This window comes from Salvelinus namaycush, unplaced genomic scaffold, assembly GCF_016432855.1.
Source record: "Salvelinus namaycush isolate Seneca unplaced genomic scaffold, SaNama_1.0 Scaffold289, whole genome shotgun sequence".
NCBI lineage: Eukaryota > Metazoa > Chordata > Actinopteri > Salmoniformes > Salmonidae > Salvelinus > Salvelinus namaycush.
Genome location: NW_024059774.1, coordinates 31100 through 45803, shown reverse-complemented (window position 1 = coordinate 45803; position 14704 = coordinate 31100). Strand labels below are relative to the sequence as shown.

Here is a 14704-nt window from a genome sequence, read left to right as displayed (position 1 = left end):
TGTTCAGTACTAACTAGCTGTTACTATAACTACATGGTGTTACAGAGCTGTTCAGTACTAACTAGCTGTTACTAGCTGACTGTTACTATAACTACATGGTGTTACAGAGCTGTTCAGTACTAACTAGCTGCTATAACTACATGTGTTACAGAGCTGTTCATACTAACTAGCTGTTCTAGCTGACTGTTACTATAACTACATGGTGTTACAGAGCTGTTCAGTACTAACTAGCTGTTACTAAACTACATGTGTTACAGAGCTGTTCAGTACTAACTAGCTGTTACTATCTGACTGTTACTATAATACATGGTGTTACAGAGCTGTTCAGTACTAACTACGGTTACTATCTGACTGTTACTATAACTACATGGTGTTACAGAGCTGTTCAGTACTAACTAGCTGTTACTACTGACTGTTACTATAACTACATGTGTTTCAGAGCTGTTCAGTACTAACTACTGACCGGCTGTTACTATAACTACATGGTGTTACAGAGCTGTTCAGTACTAACTAGCTGTTGCTATAACTACATGGTGTTACAGAGCTGTTCAGTACTAACTAGCTGTTGCTACAACTACATGGTGTCTCAGAGCTGTTCAGTACTAACTAGCTGTTACTATAACTACATGGTGTTACAGAGCTGTTCAGTACTAACTAGCTGTTACTAGCTGACTGTTACTATAACTACTGGTGTTTCAGAGCTGTTCAGTACTAACTAGCTGTTTAGCTGACTGTTACTATAACTACATGGTGTTACAGAGCTGTTCAGTACTAACTAGCTGTTACTAGCTGACTGTTACTATAACTACATGGTGTTACAGAGCTGTTCAGTACTAACTAGCTGTTACTAGCTGACTGTTACTATAACTACATGGTGTTACAGAGCTGTTCAGTACTAACTAGCTGTTACTAGCTGACTGTTACTATAACTACATGGTGTTCAGAGCTGTTCAGTACTAACTAGCTGTTACTAGCTGACTGTTACTATAACTACATGGGTTACAGAGCTGTTTCAGTGTAACTAGTCTGTTACTATAACTACATGTGTTACAGAGCTGTTCAGTACTAACTAGCTGTTACTAGCTGACTGTTACTATAACTACATGGGGTTACAGAGCTGTTCAGTACTAACTAGCTGTTACTATAACTACATGTGTTCAGAGCTGTTCAGTACTAACTAGCTGTTACTATCTGACTGTTACTATAACTACATGGTGTTACAGAGCTGTTCAGTACTAACTAGCTGTTACTATCTGACTGTTACTATAACTACATGATATTTCAGAGCTGTTCAGTACTAACTAGCTGTTACTATAACTACATGGTGTTACAGAGCTGTTCAGTACTAACTAGCTGTTACTATCTGACTGTTACTATAACTACATGGTGTTACAGAGCTGTTCAGTACTAACTAGCTGTTACTATAACTACATGGTGTTACAGAGCTGTTCAGTACTAACTAGCTGTTACTATAACTACATGGTTTCAGAGCTGTTCAGTACTAACTAGCTGTTACTATCTGACTGTTACTATAACTACATGGTGTTACAGAGCTGTTCAGTACTAACTAGCTGTTTACTATAACTACATGTGTTTCAGAGCTGTTCAGTACTAACTAGCTGTTACTATCTGACTGTTACTATAACTACATGGTGTTACAGAGCTGTTCAGTACTAACTAGCTGTTACTATCTGACTGTTACTATAACTACATGGTGTTACAGAGCTGTTCAGTACTAACTAGCTGTTACTAGCTGACTGTTACTATAACTACATGGTGTTACAGAGCTGTTCAGTACTAACTAGCTGTTACTATCTGACTGTTACTATAACTACATGGTGTTACAGAGCTGTTCAGTACTAACTAGCTGTTACTATAACTACATGATGTTTCAGAGCTGTTCAGTACTAACTAGCTGTTACTATCTGACTTTCTATAACTACTGGTGTTACAGAGCTGTTAGTACTAACTAGCTGTTACTAACTACTGATGTTTCAGAGCTGTTCAGTACTAACTAGCTGTTACTAGCTGACTGTTACTATAACTACATGGTGTTACAGAGCTGTTCAGTACTAACTAGCTGTTACTATAACTACATGGTGTTACAGAGCTGTTCAGTACTAACTAACTGTTACTAGCTGACTGTTACTATAACTATGTGATGTTACAGAGCTGTTCAGTACTAACTAGCTGTTACTATCTGACTGTTACTATAACTACATGGTGTTACAGAGCTGTTCAGTACTAACTAACTGTTACTAGCTGACTGTTACTATAACTACATGATGTTACAGAGCTGTTCAGTACTAACTAGCTGTTACTAGCTGACTGTTACTATAACTACATGGTGTTACAGAGCTGTTCAGTACTAACTAGCTGTTACTAGCTGACTGTTACTATAACTACATGGTGTTACAGAGCTGTTCAGTACTAACTAGCTGTTACTAGCTGACTGTTACTATAACTACATGGTGTTACAGAGCTGTTCAGTACTAACTAGCTGTTACTATAACTACATGATGTTTCAGAGCTGTTCAGTACTAACTAGCTGTTACTATCTGACTGTTACTATAACTACATTATGTTACAGAGCTGTTCAGTACTAACTAGCTGTTACTATAACTACATGATGTTACAGAGCTGTTCAGTACTAACTAGCTGTTACTAGCTGACTGTTACTATAACTACAGATGGCTGGAGTCTGACTCAGCTGTATGAAGCAGAATCATCCTCTGGTATCTGACATGATAAATTCTCCTTGTCCTCCCCCTCATCCAGGAGTCGGGTCGTGAGACCCCCTCGTCCAACCAGGCCTCCAGTTTCAATGGGACGGATGATGAGAAGATCTCCCACGGAGGACCGGAGACCGCAGCGCTGATGAGCGAGAATGACAAACTCACGACCACTGTGGAACAGAGGTAAGGAGAGGGGGAGAGGTAGGTAAGGAGAGGGGGAGAGGTAGTTAAGGAGGGAGGGGGAGAGGTAGTTAAGGAGGGAGGGGGAGAGGTAGTTAAGGAGGGAGGGGGAGAGGTAGTTAAGGAGGGAGGGGGAGAGGTAGTTAGGGAGGGGGAGGGGGAGAGGTAGTTAAGGAGGGAGGGATAGAGGTAGTTAAGGAGGGAGGGGGAGAGGTAGTTAAGGAGGGAGGGGGAGAGGTAGGTAAGGAGGGAGGGGGAGAGGTAGTTAAGGAGGGAGGGGGAGAGGTAGTTAAGGAGGGAGGGGGAGAGGTAGTTAAGGAGGGAGGTAGGGGGAGAGGGAGTTAAGGAGGGAGGGGGAGAGGTAGTTAAGGAGGGAGGGGGAGGGTAGTTTAAGGAGGGAGGGGGAGAGGTAGTTAAGGAGGGAGGGTGGAGGTATTAAGGAGGGAGGGGGAGAGGTAGGTAAGGAGAGGGGGGATAGAGGTAGTTAGGAGGGAGGGGGAGAGGTAGTTAAGGAGGGAGGGGGAGAGGTAGTTAAGGAGGGAGGGGGAGAGGTAGTTAAGGAGGGAGGGGGAGAGGTAGGTAAGGAGAGGGGGATAGAGGTAGGTAAGGAGAGGGGGGATAGAGGTAGGTAAGGAGAGGGGGATAGAGGTAGGTAAGGAGAGGAGGGATAGAGGTAGGTAAGGAGAGGGGGATAGAGGTAGGTAAGAGAGGGGGGATAGAGGTAGGTAAGGAGAGGGGGGTAGAGGTAGGTAAGGAGAGGAGGGATAGAGAGTAGGTAAGGAGAGGAGCTAGAGGTAGGTAAGGAGAGGAGGATAGAGGTAGGTAAGGAGAGGGGGATAGAGGCAGGTAAGGAGAGGGGGATAGAGGTAGGTAAGGAGAGGGGGATAGAGGTAGGTAAGGAGGGAGGGGGAGAGGTAGGTAAGGAGGGAGGGGGAGAGGTAGGTAAGGAGGGAGGGGGAGGGTAGGTAGGAGGGAGGGGGAGAGGTAGTTAAGGAGGGAGGGGAGAGGTAGTTAAGGAGGGAGGGGGAGAGGTAGTAAGGAGGGGGGGGAGAGGTATAGGAGGGAGGGGGAGAGGTAGTTAAGGAGGGAGGGGGAGAGGTAGTTAAGGAGGGAGGGGAGAGGTAGGTAAGGAGGGAGGGGAGGAGTAGGTAAGGAGAGGGGGATAGAGGTAGTTAAGGAGGAGGGGGGAGTGTTAAGGAGGAGGGGGAGAGGTAGTTAAGAGGGAGGGGGAGAGGTAGTGAGGGAGGGGGAGAGGTAGTTAAGGAGGGAGGGGGAGGTAGGTAAGGAGGGAGGGGAGAGGTAGGTAAGGAGGGAGGGGAGAGGTAGGTAAGGAGAGGGGGATAGAGGTAGTTAAGGAGGAGGGGGGGAGAGTAGGTAAGGAGAGGGGGATAGAGGTAGTTAAGGAGGGAGGGGAGAGGTAGTTAAGGAGGGAGGGGGAGAGGTATAAGGAGGGAGGGGGAGAGGTAGTAGGAGGGAGGGGAGAGGTAGTTAAGGAGGGAGGGTAGAGGTAGGTAAGGAGAGGGGGATAGAGGTAGGTAAGGAGAGGAGGGATAGAGGTAGGTAAGGAGAGGAGGGAAGAGGTAGGTAAGGAGAGGGGGATAGAGGTAGGTAAGGAGAGGGGGGATGAGGTAGGTAAGGAGGGGGATAGAGGTAGGTAAGGAGAGGGGGATGAGGTAGGTAGGAGAGGGATAGGGGTAGGAGAGGTAGAGGGGTAGGAGAGGGGGATAGAGGTAGGTAAGGAGAGGGGGTAGAGGTAGGTAAGGAAGGGGGATAGAGGTAGGTAAGGAGAGGGGGATAGAGGTAGGTAAGGAGAGGGGGATAGAGGTAGGTAAGAGAGGGGGGATAGAGGTAGGTAAGGAGAGGGAGGATAGAGGTAGGTAAGGAGAGAGGAGGATAGAGGTAGGTAAGAGGGGAGGGAGGGAGTAGGAGGTAGAGGTAGGTAAGGAAGGGGGATAGAGGTAGGTAAGGAGAGGAGGGATAGAGGTAGGTAAGGAGAGGGGGATAGAGGTAGGTAAGGAGAGGGGGGATAGAGGTAGGTAAGGAGAGGGGGGATAGAGGTAGGTAAGGAGAGGGGGGATAGAGGTAGGTAAGGAGAGGGGGATAGAGGTAGGTAAGGAGAGGGGGATAGAGGTAGGTAAGGAGAGGGGGGATAGAGGTAGGTAAGGAGAGGGGGGATAGAGGTAGGTAAGGAGAGGGGGGTAGAGGTAGGTAAGGAGAGGGGGGATAGAGGTAGGTAAGGAGAGGAGGGATAGAGGTAGGTAAGGAGAGGGGGGATAGAGGTAGGTAAGGAGAGGGGGGATAGAGGTAGGTAAGGAGAGGGGGATAGAGGTAGGTAAGGAGAGGGGGGATAGAGGTAGGAAGAGAGGGGGGATAGAGGGAGAAAGAGAGGGGGGTGAATACAGGATAGAGGGAGAAAGAGAGGGGGGATAGAGGTAGGTAAGGAAGGGGGGTAGAGGTGGTAAGGAGAGGGGGATAGAGGGTAGTAAGGAGAGGGGATAGAGGAGGTAAGGAGAGGGGGGATAGAGGTAGTAAGAGAGGGGGGATGAGGTAGGTAGGAGAGGGGGATAGGTAGTAGGAGAGGGGGATAGAAGGTAGGTAAGGAGAGGGGGGATAGAGGTAGGTAAGGAGAGGGGGATAGAGGTAGGTAAGGAGAGGGGGGATAGAGGTAGGTAAGGGAGAGGGGGATGAGGAGGTAAGAAGGGGGATGAGGTATGTAAGAGAAGGGGATAGAGTGGTAAGGAGAGGGGTAGAGGTAGGTAAGGAGAGGGGGGTAGAGGTAGGTAAGGAGAGGGGGGAGGGAGTTAATTAACAACAGACTCAAGACCACCGTGGAACAGAGGTCAGTAAACATTTCAACACACATCATAGAACGTGGAGAACCCACAGAACCCACAGAGCCCACAGAACATTGAGTTCAGGTGAACTTAAAAGACCTTAAAGACCCTAGTAGGTGGTGATAATGGCAGGCCACCTTTGAGGTTTTCCAGGTAGTTTACATCCGCTTGCTGCAGAGCGATGGAAGGTCTTAGTCCATGGACTACAGACTGCTGAGAGCAGCGATGGAAGGTCTTAGTCCATGGACTACAGACTGCTGAGAGCAGCGATGGAAGGTCTTAGTCCATGGACTACAGACTGCTGAGAGCAGCGATGGAAGGTCTTAGTCCATGGACTACAGACTGCTGAGAGCAGCGATGGAAGGTCTTAGTCCACATGGACTACAGACTGCTGAGAGCAGCGATGGAAGGTCTTAGTCACATGGACTACAGACTGCTGAGAGCAGCGTGAAGGTCTAGTCCAGGACTACAGACTGCTGAGAGCAGCGATGGAAGGTCTTAGTCCATGGACTACAGACTGCTGAGAGCAGCGATGGAAGGTCTTAGTCCATGGACTACAGACTGCTGAGAGCAGCGATGGGAGGTCTTAGTCCATATGGACTACAGACTGCTGAGAGCAGCGATGGAAGGTCTTAGTCCATATGGACTACAGACTGCTGAGAGCAGCGATGGAAGGTCTTAGTCCATGGACTACAGACTGCTGAGAGCAGCGATGGAAGGTCTTAGTCCATATGGACTACAGACTGCTGAGAGCAGCGAAGAAAGGTCGTGTTACGTAAACCAACTGCCAGGGAATGATCTGACACATGATGTTGTAGAAAGCGGTGGTACGGATTTGTCTGCATTCGTTAGTATGGAGCTAGATTTACCCCAACCAACCAGCCATGCACACTGAAAGGAACAGCCATGCACACTGAAAGGAACAGCCATGCACACTGAAAGAACCAGCCATGCACACTGAAAGAACCAGCCATGCACACTGAAAGGAACAGCCATGCACACTGAAAGAACCAGCCATGCACACTGAAAGGAACAGCCATGCACACTGAAAGGAACAGCCATGCACACTGAAAGGAACAGCCATGCACACTGAAAGGAACAGCCATGCACACTGAAAGGAACAGCCATGCACACTGAAAGGAACAGCCATGCACACTGAAAGGAACAGCCATGCACACTGAAAGGAACAGCCATGCACACTGAAAGGAACAGCCATGCACAGTGAAAGGAACAGCCATGCACAGTGAAAGGAACAGCCATGCACAGTGAATGCACACTGAAAGAAACAGCCATGCACACTGAAAGGAACAGCCATGCACACTGAAAGGAACAGCCATGCACACTGAAAGGAACAGCCATGCACACTGAAAGGAACAGCCATGCACACTGAAAGGAACAGCCATGCACACTGAAAGGAACAGCCATGCACACTGAAAGGAACAGCCATGCACACTGAAAGGACCGTGTGACTTTATATGCATTGGTAGGTTTTGACCCTAAATTGTGTTGAAAACATTAATCTCTCTCTCTCTCCCCTCTCTCTCTCCCCCCTCCCCTTTCACTCTCTCTCCTCCCCTCCTCTCTCTCTCCCCCTCAATCTCTCTCCCCTCCTCTCACTCTCCCCTCCTCTCACTCTCTCCCCTCTCTCTCTATCCTCTCTCTCTCCTCCCTCCCCTTTCGCTCTCTCTCCCCCCTCCCCTTTCGCTCTCTCTCCCCCCTCCCCTTTCGCTCTCCCCCCCCTCAATCTCCGCCTCCTCTCTCCTCCTTTCTCCCCCCCTCTCTCTCTCTCTCTTCCCCTCTCTCTCTTCTCTCTCTCTCTCTTCTCCCCCCATCCCTCCCTCTATCTCTCTCTTCTCCCCCCCAGTAACACCAATGCTAAGAAGTTGGAGACAGAACTCCAGACTCTGCGGGACAGTAATGCTCGGCTGGTAGACTCGCTAACAGAGTCCTCCGCTAACGTAGAGATCTGGAAGAAACAACTCAACACCTGCAAGGAGGAGAGCGACACACTGAGGGAGAAGGTAATATAGAGGACCCTGCATAGAGCTATCTACATAGAGGCACTATAGAGGACCCTACGTAGAGCTATCTACATAGAGGACCCTACGTAGAGCTATCTACATAGAGGACCCTACGTAGAGCTATCTACATAGAGACTACAGAGGACCCTACGTAGAGCTATCTATATAGACACTACAGAGGACCCTGCGTAGAGCTATCTACATAGAGACACTATAGAGGACCCTACGTAGAGCTATCTATAGAGACTACAGAGGACCCTACATAGAGCTATCTACATAGAGACTACAGCGGACCCTACGTAGAGCTATCTATATAGACACTACAGAGGACCCTGCGTAGAGCTATCTACATAGAGACACTATAGAGGACCCTACGTAGAGCTATCTATAGAGACTACAGAGGACCCTGCATAGAGCTATCTACATAGAGACTATAGAGGACCCTACGTAGAGCTATCTATATAGACACTATAGAGGACCCTACATAGAGCTATCTACATAGAGACGCTATAGAGGACCCTACATAGAGCTATCTATAGAGACTACAGAGGACCCTACGTAGAGCTATCTATATAAGCACTATAGAGGCCCTACATAGAGCTATCTATAGAGACTACAGAGGACCCTACGTAGAGCTATCTACATAGACACTAGAGGACCCTTCATAGAGCTATCTACATAGAGACTACAGAGGACCCTACGTAGAGCTATCTACATAGAGACTACAGAGGACCCTACATAGAGCTATCTACATAGAGGACCCTGCGTAGAGCTATCTACATAGAGACTACAGAGGACCCTACGTAGAGCTATCTATATAGACACTACAGAGGACCCTGCGTAGAGCTATCTCATAGAGACACTATAGAGACCCTACGTAGAGCTATCTATAGAGACTACAGAGGACCCTACATAGAGCTATCTACATAGAGACTACAGCGGACCCTACGTAGAGCTATCTATATAGACACTACAGAGGACCCTGCGTAGAGCTATCTACATAGAGACACTATAGAGGACCCTACGTAGAGCTATCTATAGAGACTACAGAGGACCCTGCATAGAGCTATCTATATAGACACTATAGAGGACCCTACATAGAGCTATCTACATAGAGACGCTATAGAGGACCCTACATAGAGCTATCTATAGAGACTACAGAGGACCCTACGTAGAGCTATCTATATAGACACTATAGAGGACCCTACATAGAGCTATCTATAGAGACTACAGAGGACCCTACGTAGAGCTATCTACATAGACACTAGAGGACCCTTCATAGAGCTATCTACATAGAGACTACAGAGGACCCTACGTAGAGCTATCTACATAGAGACTACAGAGGACCCTACATAGAGCTATCTACAGAGACTACAGAGGACCCTACGTAGAGCTATCTACATAGAGACTACAGAGGACCCTACGTAGAGCTATCTATATAGACACTATAGAGGACCCTACATAGAGCTATCTACATAGAGACTATAGAGGGCCCTACATAGAGCTATCTACATAGAGACTATAGAGGGCCCTACGTAGAGCTATCTATATAGACACTATAGAGGACCCTACGTAGAGCTATCTACATAGAGACTATAGAGGGCCCTACATAGAGCTATCTATATAGACACTACAGAGGACCCTACGTAGAGCTATCTATATAGACACTACAGAGGACCCTACATAGAGCTATCTACATAGACACTATAGAGGACCATACATAGAGCTATCTATATAGACACTATAGAGGATTCAACATAGAGCTATCTATATAGACACTACAGAGGACCCTACGTAGAGCTATCTATATAGACACTAGAGGACCCTACATAGAGCTATCTATATATACATGATAGAGGACCCTACATAGAGCAATCTATATAGACACTAGAGGACCCTACATAGGTCTATATAGTGTCTATATAGATAGCTCTATCTACATAGACACTAGAGGGCCCTACGCAGAGCTATCTATATAGACACTATAGAGGACAATACATTGAGCTGTCTATATAGACACTATAGAGGTCCCTACATAGAGCTATCTACATAGCTCTACGTAGGGTCCTCTATAGTGTCTATCTACATGGAGACACTATAGAGGGCCCTACGTAGAGGTGTCTACATAGAGCTGTCTACATAGACACTATAGAGGACCCTACGTAGACACTATAGAGGGCCCTACATAGAGCTATCTACATAGAGACACTATAGAGGACCCTACATAGAGCTATCTACATAGAGACGCTATAGAGGACCCTACATATAGCTATCTACATAGACACTATAGAGGACCCTAGATAGAGCTGTCTACTTAGAGACTATAGAGGACCCTACGTAGAGCTATCTACATAGAGACACTATAGAGGACCCTACATAGAGCTATTTACATAGAGACTATAGAAGACCCTACATAGAGCTATTTACATAGAGACTATAGAGGACCCTACATAGAGCTATCTACATAGAGACACTATAGAGGACCCTACATAGAGCTATCTACATAGACACTATAGAGGACCCTACATAGAGCTATCTACATAGACACTATAGAGGACCCTACATAGAGCTATCTACATAGAGACACTATAGAGGACCCTACATAGAGATATCTACATAGACACTATAGAGGACCCTACATAGAGCTATCTACATAGAGACACTATAGAGGACCCTACGGAGACACGATAGAGGACCCTACATAGAGCTATCTACATAGAGACACTATAGAGGACCCTACATAGAGCTATCTACATAGAGACACTATAGAGGACCCTACATAAAGCTATCTACATAGAGACACTATAGAGGACCCTACGTAGAGCTATCTACATAGAGACACTATAGAGGACCCTACATAGAGCTATCTACATAGACACTATAGAGGACCCTACATAGAGCTATCTACATAGAGACACTATAGAGGACCCTACATAGAGCTGTCTACATAGAGACACTATAGAGGACCCTACATAGAGCTATCTACATAGACACTATAGAGGACCCTACATAGAGCTATCTACATAGACACTATAGAGGACCCTACATAGAGCTATTTACATAGAGACACTATAGAGGACCCTACATAGAGACTATAGAAGACCCTACGGAGACACTATAGAGGACCCTACATAGAGCTATCTACATAGAGACACTATAGAGGACCCTACATAGAGCTATCTACATAGAGACACTATAGAGGACCCTACATAGAGCTATCTACATAGAGACACTATAGAGGACCCTACATAGAGACTATAGAAGACCCTACGGAGACACTATAGAGGACCCTACATAGAGCTATCTACATAGAGACACTATAGAGGACCCTACATAGACACGATAGAGGACCCTACATAGAGCTATTTACATAGACACTATAGAGGACCCTACATAGAGCTATTTACATAGACACTATAGAGGACCCTACATAGAGCTATCTACATAGAGACTATAGAAGACCCTACATAGCTCTATGTAGGGTCCTCTATAGTGTCTATGTAGATAGCTCTATGTAGGGTCCTCTATAGTGTCTCTATGTAGATAGCTCTATGTAGGGTCCTCTATAGTCTCTATGTAAATAGCTCTATGTAGGGTCTTCTATAGTCTCTATGTAAATAGCTCTATGTAGGGTCCTCTATAGTGTCTCTATGTAGATAGCTCTACGTAGGGTCCTCTATAGTCTCTATGTAAATAGCTCTATGTAGGGTCTTCTATAGTCTCTATGTAAATAGCTCTATGTAGGGTCCTCTATAGTGTCTATGTAGATAGCTCTATGTAGGGTCCTCTATAGTGTCTATGTAGATAGCTCTATGTAGGGTCCTCTATAGTGTCTCTATGTAGATAGCTCTATGTAGGGTCCTCTATCGTGTCTCCGTAGGGTCCTCTATAGTGTCTCTATGTAGATAGCTCTATGTAGGGTCCTCTATAGTGTCTATGTAGATATCTCTATGTAGGGTCCTCTATAGTGTCTCTATGTAGATAGCTCTATGTAGGGTCTCTATAGTCTCTATGTAGATAGCTCTATGTTGGGTCCTCTATAGTGTCTATGTAGATAGCTCTATGTAGGGTCCTCTATAGTGTCTCCGTAGGGTCCTCTATAGTGTCTCTATGTAGACAGCTCTATGTAGGGTCTCTATAGTGTCACTATGTAGATAGCGCTATGTAGGGTCCTCTATAGTGTCTCCATGTAGATAGATAGCTCTATCCTCTATAGTGTCTCTATATAAACTGAACAAAAATATGATTTTACTGAGTTAAAGTTCATAGAAGGAAATCAGTCAATTTAAGTAAATTCATTAATCACATGACTGGGAATACAGATATGCATCTGTTGGTCACAGAGAAAAGGTAGGGGTGTGGATCAGAAAACCAATCAGTATCTGGTGTGACCACCATTTGCCTCATGCAGCCCGACACATCTCCTTCACATAGAGTTGATCAGGCTGTTGATTGTGGCCTGTGGAACGTTGACCCACTCCTCTTCAATGGCTGTGTGAAGTTGCTGGATATGGGCGGGAACTGGAACACGCTGTCGTATATGTTGATCCAGAGCATCCCAAACATGCTCAATGGGTGACATGTCTGAGTATGCAGGCCATGGAAGAACTGGGACATTTTCAGCTTCCATGGAATTGTGTACAGATCCTTGCAACATGGGGCTGTGTATTATCAAGCTGAAACATGAGGTGATTGCGGTGAATGAATGGCACGACAATGGGCCTCAGAATCTCGTCACGGTATCTCTGTACATTCAAACTGCCATTGATAAAATGCAATTGTCTTCGGTGTCCGTAGTTTATGCCTGCCCACACCATAACCCCACCTCCACCATGCAGCACTCTGTTCACAACGTTGACATCAGCAAACTGCTCTCACACACAACGCCATACCCGCTGTCTGCTATCCGCCCAGTACAGTTGAAATGGGATTCATCTCTGAGGAGCACACTTCTCCGGTGGCCATCGAGGGGGGGCGTTTGCCCACGGAAGTCTGTTAACGACGCCGAACTGCAGTCAGGTCAAGACCCCGGTGAGGACGACGAGCACTCAGATGAGCTTCCCTGAGACGGTTTCTGACAGTTTCTGCAGAAATTCTTCGGTTGTGCAAAAACCCACAGTTTCATCAGTCTGGGTGGCTGGTCTCAGACGATCCCTCAGTTGAAGAAGCTGGATGTGGAGGTCCTGGGTTGGCGTGGTTACACGTGGTCTGCGGTTGTGAGGCAGGTTGGACGCGGCTTAAGGTAGAGACATGAACATTACATTCTCGTGCAACAGCTCTGTTGGACATTCCTTCAGTCAGCATGCCAATTGCACGCTCTCTCAAAACTTGAGACATCTCTGGCATTGTGTTGTGACAAAACGGCCCATTTTAGACTGACTTTTTATTGTCCTCAGCACAAGGTGCACCTGTGTAATGATCATGCTGTTTAATCAGCTTCTTGATATGCCACACCTGTCAGATGGAAGGATTATTTTGGCAGAGGAGAAATGCTCACTAACAGGGATAAAAAACACAATTGTGCACAAAATGTACGATTTTTAGTGCGTATGAAACATTTCTGGGATCGTTTATTTCAGCTCATTCAATGTAACTGTGATAGGTTTAGGTTACTGTCATTCATATTCACCCAGTTCAATGTAACATCAATAGGTTTAGGTTACTGTCATTCATATTCACCCAGTTCAATGTAACATCAATAGGTTTAGGTTACTGTCATTCATATTCACCCAGTTCAATGTAACAGTGATAGGTTTAGGTTACTGTCATTCATATTCACCCAGTTCAATGTAACAGTGATAGGTTTAGGTTACTGTCATTCATATTCACCCAGTTCAATGTAACAGTGATAGGTTTAGGTTACTGTCATTCATATTCACCCAGTTCAATGTAACAGTGATAGGTTTAGGTTACTGTCATTCATATTCACCCAGTTCAATGTAACATCAATAGGTTTAGGTTACTGTCATTCATATTCACCCAGTTCAATGTAACTGTGATAGGTTTAGGTTACTGTCATTCATATTCACCCAGTTCAATGTAACAGTGATAGGTTTAGGTTACTGTCATTCATATTCACCCAGTTCAATGTAACTGTGATAGGTTTAGGTTACTGTCATTCATATTCACCCAGTTCAATGTAACTGTGATAGGTTTAGGTTACTGTCATTCATATTCACCCAGTTCAATATAACAGTGATAGGTTTAGGTTACTGTCATTCATATTCACCCAGTTCAATGTAACAGTGATAGGTTTAGGTTACTGTCATTCATATTCACCCAGTTCAATGTAACATCAATAGGTTTAGGTTACTGTCATTCATATTCACCCAGTTCAATGTAACTGTGATAGGTTTAGGTTACTGTCATTCATATTCACCCAGTTCAATGTAACAGTGATAGGTTTAGGTTACTGTCATTCATATTCACCCAGTTCAATGTAACATCAATAGGTTTAGGTTACTGTCATTCATATTCACCCAGTTCAATATAACAGTGATAGGTTTAGGTTACTGTCATTCATATTCACCCAGTTCAATGTAACTGTGATAGGTTTAGGTTACTGTCCTTCATATTCACCCAGTTCAATGTAACAGTGATAGGTTTAGGTTACTGTCATTCATATTCACCCAGTTCAATGTAACAGTGATAGGTTTAGGTTACTGTCATTCATATTCACCCAGTTCAATGTAACAGTGATAGGTTTAGGTTACTGTCATTCATATTCACCCAGTTCAATGTAACAGTGATAGGTTTAGGTTACTGTCATTCATATTCACCCAGTTCAATGTAACAGTGATAGGTTTAGGTTACTGTCATTCATATTCACCCAGTTCAATGTAACAGTGATAGGTTTAGGTTACTGTCATTCATATTCACCCAGTTCAATGTAACAGTGATAGGTTTAGGTTACTGTCATTCATATTCACCCAGT

The 14704-nt window shown here is 45.4% G+C and overlaps 1 protein-coding gene across 2 annotated transcripts in view; it reads left to right on the top strand.

The window, feature by feature from the left end:
- LOC120039656 (homer protein homolog 2-like) overlaps positions 1–14704 on the top strand; it is a 130980-nt gene that overhangs the window by 85942 nt on the left and 30334 nt on the right. For both annotated transcript variants that reach the window (XM_038985064.1, XM_038985065.1), the window contains exons 5-6: positions 2779–2918; positions 7614–7770. In XM_038985064.1, coding sequence (XP_038840992.1) covers positions 2779–2918; positions 7614–7770 — 297 coding nt within the window. The remainder of the gene's footprint in view (positions 1–2778; positions 2919–7613; positions 7771–14704) is intronic.